The sequence below is a fragment of the Papilio xuthus genome, unplaced genomic scaffold (genome assembly GCF_000836235.2).
Source record: "Papilio xuthus unplaced genomic scaffold, Pxut_1.1 DF826115.1, whole genome shotgun sequence".
Taxonomy (NCBI): domain Eukaryota; kingdom Metazoa; phylum Arthropoda; class Insecta; order Lepidoptera; family Papilionidae; genus Papilio; species Papilio xuthus.
The window spans coordinates 1,118,687-1,144,774 of NW_013532534.1; the positions used below are offsets into that span (position 1 = coordinate 1,118,687).

The following is a 26,088-nucleotide window of genomic DNA, read 5'->3' on the forward strand; positions in this document are numbered from 1 at the left end:
GGAGGCAACGGCGTCCCAGGACCTCTCACTTCCTAGCATGGCGCGTATAACGCCGGGAAGTGAGAGGTCGTCGCCGATCGCCGCCACCAGGGTGCGGCGCTCTTCTGACCAGGCGCAGCACACTTCCACCGTGTGCTGCGCCGTATCCTCCGGGTCGCCGCACCCATGGCACAGCGCCGTCTCCTCCCTTCCAATCCTCCACAGGTACCGCCCGAAACAGCCGTGTCCGGACAGCACCTGTGTCAGACGGAAGGTGAGGGACCCGTGGCTCCTCCCACACCATTCCGGGAGCTGTGGGCGTATGTATGGCCTCTATGGTTCGCACGCCGTATTCGGCGTGCATTAGGCCACTCGCCCAGAGCTCCACGGTCGTCCTCCTCCTCGCCTCCCGGGCACGGGAGAGCTCCTCCGGGGCCGGTACTTCGCCCCGGGCTCTTTGTTCGGCCCGCGCCCAGTAGGAGTTCGCAGCCGCCTGGAGTATTGCAGCGTTGTATGGAACCCGCACTACGATATATATATATATATATATATATATATATATATATATATATATATATATATATATATATATATAAAGCGTTTAGAGAGAGTCCAAAAAAGATTTCTATTGCATTTATCATTTAGCTACAACTTAGGGAAAAAACTTTCAACTTATGAAGACCGCTTAAAACATTTTCGTATGGAGTCGCTTTGCCGCCGAAGAAAACAGCTCGATGCCATGTTTCTGTACAAATTGATCAATGGCTACACTGACGATTCTTACTTAATATAAAAATTATCCATCTCTGTACCTTCTAGACTACCCAGATATAAAAAATATAACCCGTTTGTTACTAAGGCAGCTCGTACGAACTTAGGCCTTCATTCACCGATTAACAGATTGATGAATACATATAATGCTATGCTTAACTCTTATGATGTAGAAAATCCTAAGCAGCATCATCATCATGGTATTATTGCTGGAGCGAGAAATAATGCGCCCCTAATCGACATTTTCTCCAATAAAATATCTTCTTTTAAAAAATATATTCGTAATGTTGCGAATTATAATAATTTAATTCATGTCCTCTTTTTTCTTTCCTTCGTTATCTTTTTTTTAATTTTTTGGTTGTTTTCACAATTGGTTTCACCCTAAAAATATCAGTATTTTTTGTTTATATATAAGGTTTTTGTGTTGTTTGTTTGTTTCATCATTAGTCTCGCATGATGTAATGACCTTTAATTGGGATAAGTTATTATGTGTTTTTTGTTTCTGTAATAAGTTTTTTTTCGCATATCTTATTACTTACCCGTTGGTGTATCATAAATAAATAAATATCGTCGTATGTATCGTAACATGTCAGCTAAACCGGAAATGAACAACATCCGGCCATACTTTGCACGTATACGTCCGGAATGCGTCACGGTCTGAAAGTATTAGATGAAAATACCTACATCACAGAAAATTTTCGTAAATCATTGCTTCAACATTGGACATAAGTCTCTAAAAATTTGCGACATAAACGGTTTTATCTCTTGATTGCGTTGGCTTAGAAGTTTTATTTTTTCGAGTGATCCGATAAGGGTTCCGTTTTTTCCTTTCGAGGTACGGAACTCTTTAAATGGTTAGTGAAAAAACTATACAAGATAGATATATGCTATCGCTTAGCCTACGAAAGCGAAGAAAGCTAAAAGTCCTTAATTTTCGTAACGCATTTTGAACTTAACTCAAAATCTAGTTGTCCTCTAGTCAGTGTAAACCATTCGATTAAAAAAAAAATCAAAATCGGAGCGCCAGGCGTCACGCACTAAAACATAAAAACAGACGAATTGATAACCTCCTTTTTTTTGAAGTCGGCTAAGAAAACAGAGATAATAATATAATTTAATTTAAACGGAGATTTTGGTCTCAGAATCTTACGGTAACACGATGGACCATGTCACAAAGTAGGTAGTATACAGAGCAGCGCCTAATACAAACAAATTGTATCATCCTTATACTGGCTATTCAACTGGCTATTTTTCTTTTCTTCGATTTATCAATAGATGGCACCAGTGAGAACACAAACACCACAAATCGTGTGTATCATGTATAAGTGTGTTTATTTAAGATTCAATAAGGTTTCAATCTAAACGATTGAAACCCCTAACCTCCTTGTTAAAAGGCTAAAGGAGATGAGAGATAGATATATATATATTTCATCTCATTTCATCTCAGTGTGCGTCGGCACGCATACATAGATAACACTTGTACGTATAGTTTCCGCGCATTCCATTCATAAAACCCGCAATGACAATCCAAGCTCCGCCCACTCACTTCACCCCGCGATGGTCTTACCTAATTGTTATTAACTTCATTTAAATGTCTTTCTACCCAATAGTGAGAATCCAAAAAAAAATCGAGTTAAATTTTACATTACCAAATTTTTACTGGTTATGAAAAAATAACCCTGTATAAGTGATTGATAAAATGAAAAAAAAGTAGCCTGAGATTCGAACCGGTAAACTTACATATTACGGCAAACATACTATAATACTGAGCCAAACTAGTATATATTGTGACAAGGCAAAATTTGATATTAGTTATTATGTATCTGTCATGTTCGGCGTGACAAACTTTTATTTTTAAGCGTTACGACAGGAGAAGATAAATATTGGGTTGTCTTTTAAGTTCGAGCCGATTTTTAAGGAAAATTGAAACCCTGTTCGCTTAAATTTTTGGAAATATTTTTAAATTATATTGGTATGACTCTATACCTAAACGTCTTATATTTTTGGCAAAAATTTTTAAAATTAGTTTTTATCTCAACCAATGAAATGAGATTCACCAAAAACAAAACCAATTCACAATATAGAAAATTTTGTGACGTTTGATAATGGACTAGACAGCGCCAACAGCTACCTGCAACTCATTGTTGATAGAGTGGGATTGGACTGTCCAGTGCTGGCCATGTGGACACGTCTACATGTGCCCTGAAGAATTTTATGTTTTATTTTGTGCTAGAATTTAAATTTGTATTGTTGTTTTGTATGGACCATGTGTCTGAATTAAAGATTCATTATTATTATTATTATTCTAAGCTTCGTATCGAAAATCGGAACGAACTTTCCGGACAACCTATAATGTTAATACAAAGTGTCAAATGAATGTAACAGAAGTAGTTTATTCCACGTTGTATCACAAGTGTATATATTTTTATTAATATCATAAGGTAGCAAACGGGCGAGCGGCCACCTGGAATCGCTGAAATAGCTAAGTGACCGTTGCCCATAGACATACGCAATTGCATATGCGTTTCCTACCTTTAATCGACGGAGGAGAGGATGCACAAAATGAATACATTTTCCCCATCCATGCATCCTCTCATCCGGAAAGTCCACTTCCACTTCCCATCCTTTCCTTATAAGAAAAAGAGTGGGAAGGGAAAGTGGACTAATTTTGGCCTCCGGGACGCACAGTCATGAGACGAAACGCGGTATTTCTTCCACTTCACGCCTGTCTTCTGTGTGGTCGTGGTATTTCACCGGGCGACCCGGGCCAATTCGTGCGAAGATGTTAAAGCGGGCTCTACCACTGTTAATAATAATAATATAGAGATAGTGTTCAATTTTGTCAAATGTTACGATATTTTTGCATACCATGACTGCTTAGTTACTTATGACGCTGTGGCTGCTACTACTCGTATATTTATGGGCGCCTTGAATGTACATACTTATATATATATATATATATATATATATATATATATATATATATATATATATATATATATATATATATATATATATATATATATATATATATATATATATATAAGTATGTACATTCGTCGAGGTCTTATTACAATACCTTTATTGTAATAAGACCAAGCGAAGGGGCCTAAGACAGCTAACTTTAGCCTGTGTAGGGTTGCTGTATCGAAATGCAGAGGTCAGAAGGAAGGGTGAAATCAGAATAGCCTACAGGTGGTAAATCTTTTAATCCGCCACTGCCTTTGTCGCTTGTTGTCCCAATTTATAGCTTGTCTAGGACACCATAGGGTTGGTAGATACGTAATCAATCGCAGATTCGTACGTCAGTAAAAGTAGTGTCGGAACATTGCGAACAATTTTAGGAAACCAGTTTCTTAACTATTGTTACTATAAATTAGGTCAGGATCAGGTGACATTGTTTCTTTCGAAGCATGAACTATATGTTTCTGTTATTCAGTATAATCTAATAGAATGTGTTAACTAAAATGAGCTATACGTCTAAGGAATAAAAATGACATTGCAAAGATTTTCTAACAAAAAGATGTTGTTATTTTTGGAGAGCGAGTGCGGCAGCACTGGTTATTAACAAAACAACAATAAAATTTGAACAGAACGAGATAATATTTATTTCACTTGCCAAAAATTATTTGTAAGAATGCAATGCGATAGAAGTTGAGTTTACGCACATGATAATTATTATGTAATTATAAAATGAATGAAATAAATTTTAACTAATAAAATTGCAAAAAAAAAATACTAAAGTAAACTATGACACTTCGTGCGCTGAATTTGAACTCGCCGCATTGTGGGCCACCGTGTAGGCCCGGCAGACGACAATCACTGTACAAGTGGGGACAGCGTCGGCGGCGCACATCCATGCTGTGACGGTGACGCGGGAGAACGCTGCCGCTCGGATAAATGCGGGCGGCACCAGTGTTGCCAATCTATTTTTACGCAGCCCGGCCGTGTAGTACATTGTACGGAAAAAACCGTGTTAGGTTGAAAAAGATAAACGATGAATGTACAAATCAGGTTAAATGTTATGTAATATAAAAATAGAATACAACATTTATAAAGACGATGGAAAATATAAGGATGGAAAGAGCGTTTGGATAGGAGAAGGTATTGGATTCAAACGAGTGCATTCAACTGCATCCGCGGAAGGACGAGCATCGTAACGAAGCCGTCTTAAAACCGTTAAGCTATCCGTCCGATAAAATACCTGCGACTAGGGCAGCTTGCAACTCTAGCCTTGGGATAGACTGGGTCTTAACAGGAGCTAACCGAACCTAACCTCCGATTAGACTAAGCGCTACACTTCCGTCAGTATATTTGAATCGCCAATAATCAACGCAAGCGTAAGCCAAAGCCAGATAAAAAAAAGCAGCTGTTTCATTCGGAGGTAAGGGTTATAGGTAGTTTGGAGTCCCAGACAATACCCAATTTCCAGGTTCGTTGAAAAATAACGCGATCTTTAACCACTATAGATGTTAATAAACCGAGTGGTTGATATGCGCGCATTAAGGACGCTAAAACAGAGCGTTTACAAAGTTTCTTTGGAGGAGTACTTAAAGTACTGGAATGACCTAAAACATAGCTATTGGGTACGAAACCAATATCAGGCTTCAATAAAGGTCCGGTTTGAAACTTACCGGAGGGAAGCCGACAAGTTGTTTCTTTTAAAATATTTACAGCAACTCGATCATCGCGAGAACAATAAGTTTTGTTGGATATCCGTATTGAATCACGAAGTTGATCATCAAGGGACTGGGATGCTTCAGTGATAATACAATGATTGATTAAATCTGACGATTTAGCATTGCCCTTTAAAGACCCGTAAAGAAACCAGCCTAAGGAATCTGAACCGCTATGGGCTGACGGCAAGATCCTCGTCGAATACATTGAGGGATGGTGATTTCCCAATTGTCGATACCTATGAGTAAAGTAGGGACAGCATCTTCGTATCAGACAACGTCAGCTAAATCTGCGACCTAACTTATACGTTCTACCTCATCTTTTGGAATAGTTTGACGCTGTACATTAAGATTTGGAATAGATCTAACATTCTTTAATTCAAATTATTTTGCAGCGAACTGACCTTTAACGCGAAGGTCTATAAAACTAACTTCGGTTTCGGTGGACATACCGCTAACATCGTCTACACGAATACGACTTTTTCTACCTACTATTCCTAACCTTTCGGCAACAGAAGCGTCAAGAAGTGAGGCGGTAGAACCGTCGTCGAGCAAGGCGAACGTGTTAAAAGAACCGTTAGGGCCCGACAAAGTAACAGGAATAACTTTTAGAAGTGGTCGGTTCGCGGATGGGCAATAACTATGAGTAACTACAATGGAAGAGCTATCGGGGTACGAAGATGTTGATGGATTAACCGGCTGAGACGAAGATGATGGATGACCAACCGGCTGGGTGACAAGAGTGGCGTCGGTGAAGATAGGTTTATGAAGAAGCGTATGGTGAGAGTTTCTAAACTTACATGACTTTTTTTGCATGAAAACTTATCACAGCTGTTGTAATGATGCGAACCTCTCTCTCGACACTTTCTACAAACCTTTGCCTCGGCGACCCAATGCAATCTCTTTTGAATCGAGAGAGCACGAAACTTTTCACAATAACGAACCAAGTGACATTTTGTGCAAAAGAGACAAACGATAGCTGACCGATCCTGCGAAGAAACATCCTCCGTATAACAATCTGTCGCGTTGCACGTTACCTTCGTAAAAGACTTGAAATGGAAAGGCTCTACAAACGCACCAAACCTTACACGGGGATCCGCCTCGTGCATTAAGAAATCGGCTAAGGATTCTAACCTGTATAAGCCGCTGTATAAGCCTGTTGTCCGTCCGTCCGTCTGTCAAGACCCTTTTTCTCAAAAACGCGTGGAGGTATCCAGCTGGAATTTATATCAAATATTCAGGTCTGCGGTAGCTTAATACTGTGAAAAATAAATTTCTAAGCCACAAAAGATACAACCGTTTATGTCGCAAATTTACGCAAATTATCGATATTCGTAAGGGAATCATAAATTACAGTGTACTTCCCGTGAACTTATAATTTTGAAATTTGGCACGAAGCAACATTGTAAGTGTAGGAAAAATTGCGAAAACCGTAAATGTTAGTTCCATCATATAAAAAAATATTTTTAGTAATTTTAATTGCGTGAAAGGGTACTTCCAGTCGACCTAGAGATCTTGAAATTAGGCATGAAACAATGTGTTACAGCACATATTGTCGAACGCTATGTCAATTTAGTTTACATTACTATATCAATAGATGGCGGAACATATTATTAGATCACGATATTGATTTATTTGGTATGTTTATCGACTTGCCGATCGCATTTAAATAAAGTTGACTCGCACCAAGATATAACCAGTGTTTCATTGTGACTACTCGATACTTCTCCAGTGAGAGGGAGACCTTTTTGAGACTGCTTTAAAGGAAAAATTCTGAAAACCTTAAGAAGTTTGTTATATAACACATTATTTTTAAAAATTATAAACTTATTACTCTTTTTAACTATGACTCGATTGTAGTGATAGGTGAACTTTTACATATACCCTACAGGTTTGTTCGGTACCCTCGGGGCGCGAGTCTGACTCGCACTTGACTAGTATTTTAGATGAGAGAATGTAAGTTTAACCTTTTCGCTGCCAGAAGAAATCGCCTCAGACTTGTTTTATGAGCCAAGCCTAAAAACCGTAATTGATTACTACAAGAAAAATAGGGCTTGCAGCTGTCATATCGATAACCTGCAAATATTGAATTTTTCAACGATTATCTAATTAAAAACACTCCCTAAATTTTGATTTCGTATTAGGCTTCGTTCTTTTTCCTACCAACTAACAATAAAAAAAAAATAAAAACAATAAAACAAATCAAACAATAAGTTATGGCACAACACTATCCCGACGTCCGTAGTCACGACTTGTCTTGTCAAGAAGACTAGTTGGCTTTTTAAGCAAAGTTGTATAAAATTACGTGTAGAGATGGATATATATACTGAATTTTGTTATCGACATGAAATAATTTTGTATTAATGTATATAGAGTTATGATCAAAAACTATTATATTATCAGTAAATGCATATAATTATCATCTTATACTCTTACGTTAATTTAGTCAAGAACAACTAAAAACGAAAACTAAGTTATTAATTCTCACTTATCAATTCAAGTTTACTTCTGGAACTCAGTCGATCCTTAAAATTTGATACCCACATTGGCGAGGTTAAAAGTGTCCTTTGTTAAGGTGGCCTTGAGTTTATAGTATAGAGCATTGCATCGCATTAATCAAGACCTATCATTTGATACCCATATTTATGTGGTTGTATAAAGTGTCATTCGGCATTAAAGGTGTCATTCGCCATTTTGTATTTTTTTTACAGAAAGCAATAACAAACCAAAACAAACAGGCAAAATGAAACGATTTAAAAATTAAACAGTCCACTACATCGCGCGTCGTATCACTAGCAGTCTTGTCTTGTCTGGTATAAAAGACAAAAGCTCAATGTTGGCTTGGTGGTCACTTACTTTTTAACATTTTAACTCCTTCCATTTTAATTAAATATTTTAAGATAAAAACATTGTTAACCTGACTTTTTTTAATGTTTATATATATTCATCTAGATTAAATTGTTATTTTTTTACAATCAAAACTTTAAATTTAATAAAATAATATTTTTTATATTCACAATATATTGACTTACACTATGGTTTTTTTTTAAGAAACAGCCCAAAAATACTAGAGCAACTAATGAGTGAGAGATTGAGATGAAGATTCTAGTTTTCGTATAGAGGAGTCCTTAGGTCCATTTTACGGATTGACCCACAAAACTCATTTTTAATTATCTTTGTTGAACATTAAAATATATGAAAGTATATTCATTTTAAACCTGAAAATATTATCTAAATGATCGGAAGGTTCTTAACCGTGTATTACATCAAATATTAAAATAATAGGTTCACAAAAAAGGCCGCCAAAATTCAATTTCCACCCAAGACAGATATCCGTCCCTTGGGTACAATTACCGTCCACACTGGAATTACTATAAATATGTGAAATTATTGTTATTTGGAGCGTCAGTGGCTCAGGGGCCAAGCACTTGACTTGCAATCTGCAGGTCCTGGGTTCGAATCTCGCCATGTATCAATGTGTTTTTCGACTTCCGATATACATATGTACTAACATTTATCCGACCGTTCTTACCGTGAAGGAAAACATCGTGATGCAACCTGCACATATCTAAGAAGAAATTAGAAGATATGTGTGAAGTCAACCAACCCGCACTTGGCTAGCGTGGTTGACCATGGCCTATATCACCCTCAAAATAGGCTAGGCTCCGCGCCCCTCGGTGGGGACGTATAGTGAGCTGATGATGAATTGTTATTTGTCTTTTCTCTTGGCTTTTTTGTATCATAAAATTAAGTTTAATATAATTAGAAAGTACATAATAGGTAAATCATCATTTTATTACAAAAACAATGTCTTATTAGGATTATCACGGATATTAGTTTAACGGGTCTCTAGTACACACTTCCCGTTATCAGAACTTTTTGAAATTTGGTACATAGCTTTAGTCCTGATGAAAAGCCATTTTTACATTAAGAGTCATTGTTAAACCAAGATGATCTGTCACAAAATGGCGGATGACATTTTTGCACAAACCCCACAACATGGGTATCAAATAAAAGGATTTGACAAGTATGACGCGATATCCAAGAACTAACTTAAAAATAATTACCGAAAGCAGCAACAGACTTAAAAAAGATTTTTTTAAAATTTTACTTGCTACAATATTACAGTTGTTATTTAATTCCTTTAAAATTGTTTTTTTAACTTTCGGAAAACAGTAATTTCTGTTTCTTATGGTGTATAGCATTTATTTAGCCCTATGTTTGATGTTTATTTAACTTTTACTGGACCCAATCTTTTCAAAATTTAATTTTCTTAAATTGATTTCTCTCGTCTAATTGCGTTTTCGAAATACTAATTTAGTATAGTAAAGCACATAGCTTACGTAGAACAATTAAATTTTCTTTCTTTTTTATTATTTTTTGATTATATTATATTATAAGATCTCTAACTATATAATCATCTTAGTATAAATAAAAACACGCGTTTTTATATCTCTTACCAAGGAAAGACAGTAACTATATTTTTTGTGTTTCTTTTATTTCAACTGAATTACTGTCTCTCAACTTGCTAGCCACTTTACTGACGCGCGCACAAAGAGTAACTGACTTAAGACAAATTCGTTAAGCGTTGCGTCGTACCGTTGGAGAAAAATAATAATCCTCGACCAATGGCAAGGGCGTATACTCACGCCACCTCTTTTGTAGACAAAATCCTACCGTTCTGCCACCCGCACGGTGTGACCATCTATTAATACATATTTACAAGCGTCAAACATAAAAATAACATGAACATGACCCTAGCACGAAGCAAAAGGACAAACATATTCAATTCGCAGGCTGTAAAGCGCGCACTAGTTATGAGACATTTTAAGTTCCTGGCCCCTTATGTAATAATTTGGTAGATAAAAAGTTCAAAATTAGATGCAAGAAAATGTACTTATGTAAACTATAAAGAAGTGGTTGGATGATCTTAAGTACATTGATTTTAATTTTTTGACCTTAATTACACTTAGATACATTGATTACGATTGTGAGCTACTTTTACAATATAATACTTAATAGATATAATATGTGTATATATTCTGTAATTCGTTCTGAAATACATACAGCAACTAATACACAAATCCACACACACACACACACACACACAACCACACACTCACAGGATCCATCGTGGTGAGCGGCATTGCTGTTGGGGGAACCATGAAGTATCTTGGTCTCGTCCTCGACTGCAATTGGGGGTTCGGCGACCATTTCCGAGTATTGGCACCAAAGCTTGTGAAGTATGCGGAAATGCTCGCCCATCATAGGGTGATGGGAGGGGTTGAACATCTGACCCTTAATACTTAGGAAACTAAACTACCCCCGGGTAACAATTTTCAAACAGAAAAAAGATTTGCGATTTATTTGTAATGTTTTTATTAATATTGTTTTTTTTTTGCAATACAGGGGTATGAAAAGGGACCTAAGGATCACGGTGGCGAGAACGAGACGAAGCGCGGTAATTGGACGGGCCGCTTCAACTTCCTGCTGTCACTGCTGGGTTACAGCGTGGGCCTGGGCAATGTGTGGCGCTTCCCCTATCTCTGCTTTAACAATGGAGGGGGTAGGTATTAGCAATACTAATAGTTATAGCCGTCACGCTACTACATCATTTTTCCTTAAATTAAAATAGAGCAAACCGAAATTGTAATCTGTTTTAATATACTTTTACAACATCACAAAATGTCTAATCGAAACAAGTAATATACAGGATGGAAACTCAGCGCGGCAGTAATGGAAATTACCTCATCCGTTGCAGCTAACCGAACACGATCTTAGAAGACTATCCATAATTTTTTATGGAATTAAGATCCCCATTCACAGATTTTCCAAAAATGTACAGTGAGCAAGAAAATAGCCATTTTACACAAAAAGTTATGCCAATCGTTCCTGTATCCAATACTGGTTAAAAACTTCTAGGGGAGGAGGAGAAAGGGAAAACTTGTGTCTTCTTGGCAGTTAATTCTGTCTGTATTGTTAGTTCGAATCCTCACCACCGTTACCAACCACTACCATAATCGCCAAAATAGCGAAAATCAAATATAGACAAAATACCACGGCTTATAGCTTGTCCAAAAATTAGGCACAAAAACGTACACGTGCTAACAGACAGTAAATTTCAATTTGTATTTTTTCTGTACAAGTGCTTGAACCGTTGTAGTGCAGGCCAGCAGGGCTGGACAAAGTGCATTCGCTCCGCAGCGATTCTGTAATTAACTTCAAAAATATATAGAACTGACAATAACTTTCGATAAGTCACGTGATTGCGAAACCTTTGACTTTTATACAAGTCAAGACTGCAAGTGACGTGACGCGCGATGTATTGGCGTGATTAAAAATTTGTTGATAACTGATATAAAACGTAATTTTTGTTGTATGAAACTGTATCAGTAGATAGATATAATAATTATGGATAATGTATAGATTGAAAACGAACGTTCTATGGCACTTTTAAATATTTCATCGAATTATAAAAGATGTCATCTGAAAATTTTCGAAAGCGAAATTTTTGAACGGATTCATTTTGCCTGTTTGTTTTGGTTTGTTATCTCCTTTTGTGGATTTTTTTACAAAATAGCCAATGGCACTTTTAATGCCGAATGATACTTTTCACAACCACATCAATATGATTATCAAATGGTATAATACAATATTCATAAATTCAAGATGGCCACCTTTACAAATGGCGAATGACACTTTTTTAAAACCACATCAATGTGGGTATCAAATTTTAAGGATCGACTGAGTTCCAGAAGTAAACTTGAATTGATAAGTGAGAATTAATAACTTAGTTTTCGTTTTTAGTTGTTCTTGACTAAATTAACGTAAGAGTATAAGATGATAATTATATGCATTTACTGATAATATAATAGTTTTTGATCATAACTCTATATACATTAATACAAAATTATTTCATGTCGATAACAAAATTCAGTATATATATCCATCTCTACATGTAATTTTATACATTGCGTTTTCTCGTAATTGATCCTTGGCGAACAGAAGCAAAGAAAGTTGGCTTTAGGATTAATCACAGTGTTGGTTAAAAACATTAATAACCACTAAGTAGTAATTAAAGCGTTCGCAATTCCGCAGCCGGCAAGCAAACGTATATGTACGTGGGAACGTACAAATGATACACCGCAAATACGTTTGTCACATACCCTTTGATTTCTGTAGAAAAACCAACACTGACGCCGATTAGTTGCACAAACAGCAAACACCAAACAAAAAATCTATCCACATATTTATCATTGGTGTTTGCTGTTTGCCGTTGTTTGTAAAGCGTGCGTAGCGGTCTTAGTATTTTTTCGGGTTGAATTCTCCCGAAAATCTTTATCTTACTCATATATGAATAAAAAAATTCCAGGTACGTTCCTGATTCCATTTACAGTGATGCTGATAGTAGTCGGTCTGCCATTGCTGTTCATGGAGCTATCTTTCGGGCAGTATGCAGCTTTGGGCCCAGTCGCCGCCTACGACAGATTCTGCCCTCTCTTCCGCGGCCTCGGCTATGGCATGGTCATCGTCTCCAGTATAGTTACGCTCTACTACAATGTGATCATCGCGTGGACTATATATTATATGGCAGTGTCGTTTATCAGCATTTCCTATCAGCTGCCCTGGCAAAACTGCGATGCCGAATGGAGCACTAAGAGTGAGTCACATTTATGTTTTTAATCAAACGCATGCCGTCATGCCTATTTAACATATTTATCTTTATACCAACAAATATTCAAATTGACAAAAATAAATAGTCTGGTAAAGGAATAACATCTCTCCTTACAAAGTTTCAACCCCCACTCTGAACCTTTTACATTCCAACCTATGACTTCAGCCGCATAGAGTTAAAAAAAATTAACTCCCTTTTTTCACCTTTATCGGACAAATTAAACAAAAGGTTTTATCTCAATTTTAAAGTGATTCAGCTAAAGAAATAACATCTCGCCATAAAACATTTGGACCTTACTTTCAGATCTTAAGAAGATGAATTTCTCAAAAGTAATTTCCGAGCGTTCAACTACGTACTAATAGAAACCCAAAGGCAAAATATCAAGCGTCTAGGTCTTGTATTTATGAAACATATCTGTACGTACGAACTTACACCCCAATTTTTTACCTTTGGAGGTCAAATTTGAAAAAAGCTTGGAAGAAGACGAATTAAGCTTGAATGCCCTAGTTAATTATTTGTTCTCAAAAATGTTTATCTCAATTTTCAAGTAAATGTGCTGAAGAAATACCATCTCTTCATACTGTTAGGAAGAAGGAAAATCCGACACTGTGCACCGGCACACATTTTAGTAAGGCTAGTGCTGCGCCAGTACACCGATACTGGCGCAGCACTAGCCTTGAAATGTCGATGTTTATGTCCCCTCACTATTCACACTTAACAATGTAGCGAAAGCGCGCCATACGCGCCAAAGAATTCTACCTAATAATGTCTAAAATTACAAACTTTGGACCCCCACCTAAAGCCTTTAGATGAATTTCGCACAAATCTTTTATATATCTCAAATACATAGTAATAGAAACCCATATGCTGATCAAGTCTCTATGCCTCGTATCTACGTTATGAAAAATAAATATAGAGATATAGAATATAGATAGAAATATAGAACTGTGATCCTAATTTTTAGACCTAAGGTTAATTATTTATCAGGCAACGCGAAGGAACATTGCTGGGTTTCAGGGGGTATTCTAGTATGGGGGTAGGGGGGCTGGCGAGTCTGACATACCCTTCTGCGTAAAAAAAGTTGAGATAGTAAAAGTCCTCCGAATATAATATATAAATATGAAGCATTCCAAAATAAGTAAAGTTTATTTAAAGTATCTTTGAAGTGTCTGACAATATTTATAGAGTCATTGTTACAATATATTTTACAAGTATCATGGGTCTATTTAAGATAAACTTGTTTGACAGTTCACTAGATATGGGTTGAGTAAAATAGATTAAGAATTTTTGCGATGTTCGATGGTTGTTCTCATAGAACCTGCAATCGAAAATTCGTGATTATTGTTTTTGACTCACAATAAAAATAAAATTGTACCTTTCTATTCCTACTTTTTTTTTTATATCATAAGGTGGCAAACGAGCGAGCGGCCACTTGATATCGCCGAAATAGCGAAGCGACCGTTGCCCATAGACATACGCAATTGCATATGCGTTGCCTACCTTTAATCGACGCAGGAGAGGATGCACAGAAAGATAATATTATCCCTTTCCATGCATCCCCTCATCCGGAAAGTCCATTTCCACTTCCCATCCTTTCCTTATGCGAAAAAGGGTGGAAAGGGAAAGAGGACTAAATTTTAGGCCTCCGGGACGCACACTCATCAGACTAAACGCGGAATTGCTTCCACTTGACGCCTGTCTTCTGTGTGGTCGTGGTATTTCACCGGGCGAGCCGGGCCGATTTGTGCGAAGATGTTAAAGCGGGCTCTACCACTTTTAAACTTTATCCTTCATAACTACATAAAGAAATAAGTCAATAAACCAAAAGTTGCGGTGTTGACGAACAAAAAAGATTTTTTTAATTAATTGTGCGATACATAGCCAAATAATTGTAATAAATTCTAAGTTGTAATTTTATTACAAGAATGATTCTCAATAGTTCGCAGTTATTCGTTGTGCGCGACGGTTCGACACTATGACAACCGTCCATTTAGTACCACATTAATCCTCATACAAAATTGATTCGATATTTCATAGGCGTCAGTTGTCAAACTAATCTATCTTAAATAGACACACTATACGCGCCATTTTTCCGAAATGGCGGTACGAGCGGCAACGATAAAACATGTCCAAGTGAAAATTCTACGCGAACACGTCAAGCTCAATTAAAATTTTCAAATTAATACTTGACGTTGTCAGTGTTCAGATATTTTTAGTTCTTTGTGTGTATAGAAATTATTGACAAACATTTGTTCAGATATTTACGAAGTAATGAATGTTCAGATATTAATGGTAATTTGTAGTGTATAGAATTTATTGACATTTTAAGTTGTCCAGATGTATTTGGTCACCTTGTTCGTTACGATATATCTGACGGCGACTGTACTACCAGTGAATCAGACCTAGTGTTACCAGATGAGACAAATGATATTACAGTGTTTCATGCTCAAATTTACAGTGCTTATGACAAAATTACAGTAAATGTAAAAAAAATTACAGTCAATTTTACAGTACATTTCAAATATACTTTTATTATCTTTTAAAAACTAAAATACTGTTTTAATTTCACCTTTTGTAATTTAGAATAAGCATAATAGCTATATATAATCAATCATTGTCACTATCATGCAGCTCGATATCCGCTTATTTTTTGTAGATCCTAGAATTAAATGATTTTATCATTTTCTCAGTTGGTTTAAAGTTAACGCAATTGGTGCCGTGTCAGCTATAAATTTTTCATCACACATAACACAAACTGCACGTAAAACTGCAAGTTTTGAAACTATTGTCTTTTAACCACTCGTCTCTGAATTTTTGTTTATAATGTATCTTTATTGCTTTTTTGGTCCGCTTTGATCACTATCATCAGATGAATTAGGCATTTTAATTCTCAAATCCTTAAAAAACAAAGTTAAAACACGGTTGGCACAATTTGGGTTGTTAATGCTAAGAAGTGGTTTTTAGTCTATGACGGGCAATTCCCGCGTAGTATCCACCGCTGCCGCTTATCATGCCCGTTTAAAGTAAGAGATATTCGTTCTTATTCCAATAGTAACAAGGGTTTTGACATATGCAGAGGTGGCGCGGGCTCTAGTAGTCAGTTATGTTTTGTCATGTTCATGTTATTTTTTCTTTTCACAAAGGCTGCGTTCAGTTTACATTAAACTATTTTGATTTTTGTCAGTAGAAAATAACATTGCTCTCCATACACTGTAATTTTAGCATTACAGTAGACAGTAGATCGTGTGAAAATACAGTAAATCTGCTGTAATTACAGTGTATCTGGCAACGGTGATCAGACCATAGATGAGAACAGAAACCAAGAACAATTTTATGAAACATATTTATTATAATAATTTAAATAGGAAATCAAACAATAATTTACAAATTACATTGAATTTATTACTGCCATCTTTAAAACAGAAATTACACAATTGTTAGTATTGACATGGCGTAATCGTCGATTCAAATATTATAATATGTTGTATAATATCCAGGTACTAACAGTGATACAAATACAGTTATTCATTACATTGTATTAAAATAAATTTACAATAGGTTATTTATCTTACATGACCCTTAGCTCGACCATCTCTGCAGCTCTCCAACGGGAAAAGGAAAGCATTCTGACCGAAAGGGCCTTATACAAACTTTTTACAGATGGGATACCATTACTCAAAAATATAATTTAAAAATAAAATTGAATAACAATTTTAAAAATAAATAACAATTATAGGGCCACCAACTTATCTGTGAAATGGCAAAAATAGGAACTACGGTGACAGGTTGAAATGTCATTTGACCAAAGAGTATAATAAGTATACTATAGAAAGAGGGGCAACTCGCACGAAGTCGTGGATCCACGGCGATTGTGGCGCTCCATGCGTATAATCGCTGAACTATTTTTTTTTTGTACCTATATACGTAGGCACGCTCATTTAGCTCACTATAATAATAACTAATAAGTGGGAATCTAATAAATAAAGTTAAAATTGACATTAAATCAATGTTCAAAAATAATATACCCACTTATGTAGTTATTAATATAGTGAGCCGATATCAAGTAGCCTTCTATGAAATACCTCTATTAAAATGATCCTATTATTATTGGGGAAATAAAAACAATTTTTTTTTATATTTTTGTATATTATTTATTATATTTCTACATAACTTAATTTTAAATCTATGCAAGTACATATACATCAATGACTTTCAAGATATCAGCTCAATATTTTAATTTTTAATATATATATTTGAAAATTACATTTACGGTAATAAATAGTATAGAGCGGTCACAAAAGAATGCATACCCTGTAATTAAAACCAAACCCCAAAATATTTTCAGTCACATGCAAGCTGGCAACTGGCAGTTTGTAGTAATTTGCGAGTTTAAACACTCTGAACATATTCTCTTACAACATAGGCAAGCAAATTTTTCTTTACAATAAAAAATTACAAATAAATAATATATATTTTTACATATACACACATGGACCCACCTACTAATTTCAGACACATCAGTTTATGGCTCTATAATTCCAATGATTGGCACACATTTTCTGAACATCACTGACCGTCTCTCAGGAAGGGGGAAACCGTGTATATGTGCACCTACAACAAACAAACAGAATGTGATTTCCTGTCAAGTATAGGAACTGATATGTAAAATGTATTAGAAGTGGGGCACCATTCAATATGATAACCGGAAAGTATAAATCACTGTGGTGCTAAAAACTACACCAAAATACAAAAATATTTAAATGTTTAAATGAGTCTGACGTATGGGAATAACACGAAAATTTTTGTTGAATTGTAACTTACCATAATCAGTCCATCTAAAACACAGTTGCGTACAGCGTCGTTTTTCACGAAAAATCATTTTAATTAAAAACAAAATAAATGAAACAACATTTAACTAAGAATACAAGAACAGAAATAGAAATACGAAAAAACGTAGCGGTTTGATGACACATGAATGTCTCGACGACACAAATGATGTTTCTTCTTAGCCATGAGATGAAATGATGTTTACCAAGATTTAAAAGGTGGCGCCACTTTCCATATAAATCGTCCTTCTTCTAAGTTTCCACCCCCTGCATTTGACTGTCAGTGTGTACTACTCTCATGTGTTCCGTGTGTTTTATTGCGATACTTCTGAATTGTAAGCGTTAAATTTGCCGAAAGCTATAAAGATTGATTCCCGGAGTATAATTCTAAAGGTGAAACCATTTTTTGAAGAAGAAGCTCGGCTGCAGGCTCCTAACATTGCGTATAATCAAATATACAAGCGGATTTCAGCTGCAACAGGTTAGTGTTGCCAGTTTCTAACATGTAAATTACCCAAAATGATGATAGGAGTGGAGACAAATATAAAGAAAAGACTCTGTTATCATTAAAATTATTGATAACGACACTCTACCCACAGTCGCCACTAAGCTCTTACAAATATATGAATACAATGAATTAATTTCTATCACACACGATAAATCACAATACATTTGTTACAGGCGTAAGTCAAGGGCTAATTTAAAAAATTGTTAAAGAGGGCCAAGCAGCAGAAGAAGCTGGTACATACCAAAATACGCACACCAGGCAAACAGAGAATACTACAAAGTGGATTTATTCACATTCTTCAAAAACTGTGTTTGACCAACTTATGTTTTGATTGCAAACGTGGTTTTTATAATAATAAATCCTAAAATAAACATTTTTGTTTTTCTTTTACTTACGCCTACTTTCTAGGCCAACGACTAATATCTAGATGAGTCTTTACGCAAGGAAGATGGAATTTATATATTGGTATATTTTAGATGGAATCCCTATGTCACAGCAGTTTATCGTTAATACAAACTATATAATATAAATAAAAATGTGGCGACTCTCCCAACTTTTGTGCACATTGGAAATACGGCCAAAATTATTTATTTTTTGTTAAAAAAATTAAAACAGATATGATATTCTTTTATTATAATCTTCTTTGCTTTAAATAAAAAAAAATACGAAATACTCATAACATGCAGTATTTTTTGAATATTCTTTGATATTTGGGAATAAACTCATCTTACAACTACACATTGTCTAACCCTTGCTGCGTGAACCGGATACAAAAAGTTAATTTTAAGAAAATGTAATTGAGAACAAATATTTTCTACATACTCTTTGACACAGAACAGAGGTTGTTGCCATGACGTAAAAATGTTACGTCTACTTACGGAATCACGCGCTTAGATGTCTTGATTTGCGTTTGTGAATTCCACTTAAGTTTTGACGTCTCTTAAATTATAAGCACTGCTTACGAAAGTAGATATTTGAGTGACGTTTCAGAATTCGGGCCAGGGGGTGGAAACTTAGAAGAAGGACGATTTGTATGGAAAGTGGCGCCACCTTTTAAATCTTGGTAAACATCATTTCATCTCATGGCTAAGAAGAAGAAACATCATTTGTGTCATCGAGACATTCATGTGTCATCAAACCGCTACGTTTTTTCGTATTTCTATTTCTGTTCTTGTATTCTTAGTTAAATGTTGTTTCATTCATTTTGTTTTTAATTAAAATGTGTTTTTGTGAAAAATGACGCTGTACGCAACTGTGTTTTAGATGGACTGATTTCCCATACGTCAGACTCATTTAAACATTTAAATATTTTCGTATTTTGGTGTAGTTTTTAGCACCACAGTGATTTATCCTTTCCGGTTATCATATTTTTTGCATTGCATTTACATATCAGTTCCTATACTTGATAGGAAATCACATTCTGTTTGTTTGTTGTAGGTGCACGGTTTCCCCCTTCCTGAGAGACGGTCAGTGATGTTCAGAAAATGTGTGCCAATCACTGGAATTATAGAGCCATAAACTGATGTGTCTGAAATTAGTAGGTGGGTCCATGTGTGTATATGTAAAAAATATATTTTTTTATTTGTAATTTTTTATTGTAAAGAAAAATTTGCTTGCCTATGTTGTAAGAGAATATGTTCAGAGTGTTTAAACTCGCAAATAACTACAAATTGCCAGTTGCCAGCTTGCATGTGACTGAAAATATTTTGGGGTTTGGTTTTAATTACAGGGTATGCATTCTTTTGTGACCGCGCTATACTATTTATTACCGTAAATGTAATTTTCAAATATATATATTAAAAATTAAAATATTGAGCTGATATCTTGAAAGTCATTGATGTATATTTACTTGCATAGATTTAAAATTAAGTTATGTAGAAATATAATAAATAATGTACAAAAATATAAAAATATTTTGTTTTTATTTCCCCAATAATAGGATCATTTTAATAGAGATATTTCATAGAAGGCTACTTGATATCGGCTCACTATATTAATAACTACATAAGTGGGTATATTATTTTTGAACATTGATTTAATGTCAATTTTAACTTTATTTATTAGATTCCCACTTATTAGTTATTATTATAGTGAGCTAAATAAGCGTACCTACGTATATAGGTACCAAAAAAAAAATAGTTCAGCGATTATACGCATGGAGCGCCACAATCGCCGTGGATCCACGACTTCGTGCGAGTTGCCCCTCTTTCTATAGTATACTTATTATACTCTTTGATTCGGGCATAAAACGACGACCGCGACACCCGTCAGTTCACAGATAAGTTGGTGACACTATACTTAATGTTTTATCCATAATGACATGAAATAGTACAATATTATTTTTATTTTTCATATTAATACATTTATTTATCATATTTCTAATATAATACATTTCATATCAAAAAAAATATTACACTCGCTGCCGAAGGCGTCGAGTCCGGGATCAGAGGCAGGAGGAGGAGCTGTACCAGGCGTATAGAGCCGACTGCCACGCTCTCCAGGTGGCCATCGCGAAGGCCAAACAGGGAGCGTGGGAGGAGTGGCTCCAAACGCTGGAGGAGGACCCGTGGGGCAGACCGTACCGGGCGGTGCGGAAGAAGCTCCGACCCTGGGCTCCGCCCATTACAACAACTATGGAGCCACAATTGGCGGAGGAGGTGGTCGGGGCCCTCTTCCCGCAACGGGTAGGGTCTGCCCTGCCGGTAGAAGAGGAAGGAGGGGCGGTCAACGACGAGGTGGAGCCGGTGTCCGAGAAGGAGTTGATGGACGCCGCCGTAAAGCTCCGCCTCAAGAAGACCGTCCCCGGGATGGACGGTGTGCCTGGTCGGGTACTATACCTGGCACTTCCCGAGCTCGGGGGGCGGATTAGGGCCCTCTTCACCAGTTGCCTGGTGGAGGGCCGGTTCCCCAGCTCGTGGAAGGAAGGTAAGCTCGTCCTTCTTAAGAAGGACGACCGCCCACCCGACCAGGCCTCGGCGTATCGGCCGATTGTGTTGCTCGGCGAGCCGAGCAAACTCTTCGAGCGAGTGCTCGTTGCTCGTCTCGCCGAGCACATACATCTGGACGATGCGCAGTACGGGTTCCGCTGTGGTCGGTCGACCATCGACGCGGTGTCTCGGCTGAAGGGTCTAGCCAAGGAGGTAGTCGCTCAGGGCGGCGTGTTGGTGGCGGTGTCGTTGGACATTTCCAACGCCTTCAACACGCTGCCCTGGGCGGCGGTGATGGGGGCACTGCAGCACTTCCGAGTTCCGGGTCACCTGCAAAGGTTGATCCGGGACTATTTCATCGGAAGGGCTGTAGTGTACCCCACCAGAGACGGCTGGGCCCGACGGGCCATGTCGTGCGGTGTTCCACAGGGATCGGTCTTAGGGCCGTTCCTGTGGAACATCGGCTACGACTGGGTGCTGCGCGGAGCCGTGATGCGGGGGGTCGGCCTTATATGCTATGCCGACGACACCCCCGTGACGGCCCGTGGCAGCACACACCGCGAGGCGATGGCCCACGCCACAGCGGGGGTCGCCCAGGTGGTCCACCGTATCCGGAGGCTGGGGCTCGAGGTGGCTCTCAACAAGTCCGAGGCCCTGGCATTCCACGGGCATCGGCGAGGGCCGCCTCGAGGCTCCCAAATAACGGTGGCCGGGACACCCATCGCCATCGCAGGTACCATGAAGTACCTAGGACTAGTCCTCGATGGTCGATGGGTCTTCCGAGAGCACTTCCGGCGTTTGGCTCCGAAGCTGGTAGCCGCCGCAGGTGCTCTCGGAAGGGTCCTCCCAAACCTGGGCGGCCCCGGAGGGGCATGCCGCCGCCTCTACATGGGGGTGGTTAGGTCCATGGCGCTGTACGGGGCGCCCATATGAGCGGAATCCCTCAGCGCCCGTAACCTCATCCTGCTGCGACGTCCGCAGCGGGTGATGGCGCTGAGGGTGGCTCGGGCGTATCGTACGGCGTCATACGAGGCGGCGTGCATGATCGCTGGTAGCCCGCCGTGGGCGCTCGAGGCCGAGGTCCTCGCGGCGGTCTATCGGCGATCGAAAGAGAGTGACCTCCGCCCACATCCGTTGGAGGTCAAGCAGTGGAAGGAGGAGGCTCGCGACGACCTCTTCCGGAGGTGGGCGGAGGAGCTGGAGTCCCCGGGACCGAGCCGGCAGTTGGTGGCAGCGATCCGGCCCGTCCTGCGGGAATGGGTGGAGTGCCCGCACAGGGCACCCAATTACCACCTCACGCAGATACTAACCGGGCACGGATGCTTCGGGGCGTATCTGTGTGGGGTGGTGAAAAGGGAGCCCACCGCGGACTGCCACCAATGCGGCACCGGAGAGGTGGACACGGCGCAACATACGCGCGAGGCTTGCCCAGCATGGGCAGAGCAGCGCGCCGCCGTGTCCTCGGTCCTCGGGACGGACCTCTCCCTGCCTGCCATGGCAGCTGCTATGGCAGGAAGGGAAGAGGTATGGAAGGCGGTCTCCACCTTCAGTGTCGAAGCGGCGGAGCGGGCGCGGGAAGACGCCGTCGACTCGCTCCCGATCCGCCGCAGGAGACTGGGGCGGCGCCGTCGGGCGCACCTTGTGGCGCTGGACAGGGCGCCGCCGTGAGTGGGACCCGCGGGCGGCGAATCGGGGTTCGCCGCCTGCACCGCAAGGGTCTCGTGCCGTAGGACTCCCTACGTGTTCCGGGGAGTCCTCGGCGAAGGACGTCGGCGCCTTCTTTTGAAGGCGTCGTCGCCGAAGGAGGGCCCGCCGCATATAATGTGGCGGGCGATCCGCAGACGGGGCTGTGGTGGTGTGCTATTGCGTTCCCACAGCCCCGTCCCATGCGGGAAGGAGGAACACCGTCGTAGGTTTAAAAAATAAAAAAGGGCCGTGTACAGTGCATCACCTGTACTATCGTCTGCATAACAATGGATGTTGCTAATGAGTTGTGTTTGCACGTGCATTGTCTTAAATCAGAATTTTTTTTTAATATTATTAGGTGGCAAACGAGCCAGCGGCCACCTGAAATCGCTGAAATAGCGAAGTGACCGTTGCCCATAGACATACGCAATTGCATATGCGTTGCCTACCTTTAATCGACGGAGGAGAGGATACACAGAAAGAAACTATTTTCCCTTTCCATGCATCCTCTCATCCGGAAAGTCCACCTCACTTCCCATCCTTTCCTTATAAGAAAAAGGGTGGGAAGGGAAAGAAGACTAAATTAGGGACGCACACTCATTAGACGAATCGCGGAATTGCTTCCATTTCACGCGTGTCTTCTGTGTGGTCGTGGTATTTCACCGGGCGAGCCGGGCTAATTTGTGCGGAGATGTTAAAGCGGGCTCTACCACTGTTAAATCCATGAATCCAGGCTCCACTAGCTGTGCAAACGGGATCACTTGAGACCAGATGAAGTCCTCGATGTAACGTTCTGCAGTTAAGGTACCCGCAATTAAAATGGTGTGGTCGGTTTTACTGTGTAAACTAATCCCACTCCAAACAATTACGTTGGGACCATCGAAAAGGGCAACTTCGTGGATGCAGGACTCCGAAAACCGCTCGCCTCGTCTTCTCCACACTCTAACACGCTGATCATCATAAAAAAATACTTTGCTCTCGTCTGTAAAATTAATCTTGCCCCCTTATTAATCCCCCGGTTCAAATACTGACGGGAGAATCTTAAACGGTTTGCGCGTTCAACCCTGGTCAGAAGAATTCGAACAACTCGTCATCTGGACATTTGCTGGTCTTCGTGCAATCGATTACGTATAGGTTGAACACTGAAACGGGTACCCGTTGTCAACAGTATTGTAACTTACGGACCATTACTCTACGATCACGACGAGCACTTAATTGGACGTACCGATCCTCATGTGCCGTTGTTACACGAACTCTGCCTGAACCAGGTCTTCTGGCAACACTTCCGGTCTCTTGAAAGCGATTCCATACATTTTGTACAGCTTTTCGAGAAAAAAACAACTGTGAATCCACGTAACGCCGAGAACGTCCTTCTTGAATCATAGTTATGGCTCTGGTTGCTGTAATTGTATCCATGTGCCTTCGTACTGGTGGCATGATTAAGGCGAGATGATAACTGAATCAATTAAAATTGAAAAAGTAAAACTTTTTCCTATAATAACCGGAACAAGTTAAGAAGACAATTGAAGTAAAACATAAGGAAACATCCTATTGTAATTTTTTTCTTAAAATGATGGCCAATACTTTTCAAATTAGGAACACGAACACCAGCATGAAAGAGGTCAAACACCAAAGAGTTCATAATATCAATATCCACTAATCAGTTACTTTCAGTTTACTAAAGTGCACTTAAATGCAAATAAACTAATGGCCCTTATTTTGTTTTGAGTAGTATAGATTAGTTTGACAATTCAATTGACAATTCACTAGATAAGGGTTGAGTAAAATCGATTAAGATTTTTTTTCGATTTTCGTCGGTTGTTCTCATAGAACTTGTAATCGAAAATTTCGTGATTATTGATTTTGAATTACAATGTAAATAAAATTGTTTCTTTATATTCCTTACTTTATCCTTCATAACGACATACATATATAAATAAGAGATTCAACCAAAAATTGCGGTGTTGACGCACAAAAACATTTTTTTTAATTAATTATGTGATACATAGCCAAATAACTACAATAAATTCAAAAAGTTATAAAATACCTTTAGACATTAATGCTCATACAAAATTAATTCGATATTTTATAGGCGTCAGGGTTTTAACCTACTAGTTTTACCTATGAACTTCACAAACTTTTCAGACTCAAGCTAATATTAATTTAATGACCAGGGTTTTCATCTGCTCAGTTTATGTAATTCATAGCTTATTGTTCACTAACTAATATCAATTCAATGACCAGGTTATTTTTATCTCTTCAGTTTATGTATGTACATACAAGCATGTACATACAAGTATGTACATACTTGATCCCTAGATACTTTTGATGCTTGTAGTTTAGAAGATATCTCCATCCCGAATTAACAATAAACGCAACCATTTTTACAAAGTTTTATTTCTATGAGTAATAGACGGGATATCACCGGGAAGGAATATCTGTATGACAAAATGAAATCAGATGTTTTAGACTTTTCCAAACTTTCCTAGTTTTCGTTTGCTAACTTGATATTATTAAAAATAATTTCAGATTGCTATTCGTACAAAGAAGCGGATGAATGTAAAGCAAAAAATGGAACATATTACTTAAGACAATGTCTTAATGAAAGCTATGCCGCTCTACAAGACACAGCCGCACTTGCCGATGTTGCTCTCAGAAAACCTCCTACAGAAGAATATTTCACGTAAGTGTTATTTATTAAATTACTGTCATCATGGTATTTTATCATTTTATTGCTAAACACCCCCACTCGGGGTAATACTGGTTGCTACTTTACTAAAATCATCAATTTAAACACTGAAACTATGTATGTTACACTACACTAACTATGTATTAACACTCACTTTTTAGCAAACTTCAAAAAGAAAAAGGTTATCAATTCGTCCGATTTTGATTAAAAGTTTTTGCTTGGATGTGTGTCCAATTTTATTTTTGATTAATTTTTAAAGTAACTAGACGTTTAGTAGATTTTGACATTTTTGATTTCTTCGCTTCCGTAGCCTAAACTAGTAGGACTTACATAAATTATGTAAGAACAAAT

General features: G+C 38.4%; 1 protein-coding gene and 1 long non-coding RNA gene across 2 annotated transcripts in view; one reads left to right on the forward strand and one right to left on the reverse strand.

Annotated features, from left to right (window-relative positions):
* LOC106123551 (sodium- and chloride-dependent glycine transporter 1-like) overlaps nt 1-26,088 on the forward strand; it is an 81,445-nt gene that overhangs the window by 10,411 nt on the left and 44,946 nt on the right. Inside the window, exons 2-4 of the mRNA XM_013319948.1 lie at nt 10,836-10,992; nt 12,799-13,086; nt 25,578-25,731. Coding sequence (XP_013175402.1) covers nt 10,836-10,992; nt 12,799-13,086; nt 25,578-25,731 — 599 coding nt within the window. The remainder of the gene's footprint in view (nt 1-10,835; nt 10,993-12,798; nt 13,087-25,577; nt 25,732-26,088) is intronic.
* Nucleotides 17,348-17,995, reverse strand: LOC106123552 (uncharacterized). The gene is made up of 2 exons (XR_001228171.1): nt 17,923-17,995; nt 17,348-17,712 (listed from the first exon to the last, which is right to left on the reverse strand). It is a non-coding gene; the product is annotated as an uncharacterized LOC106123552 (long non-coding RNA).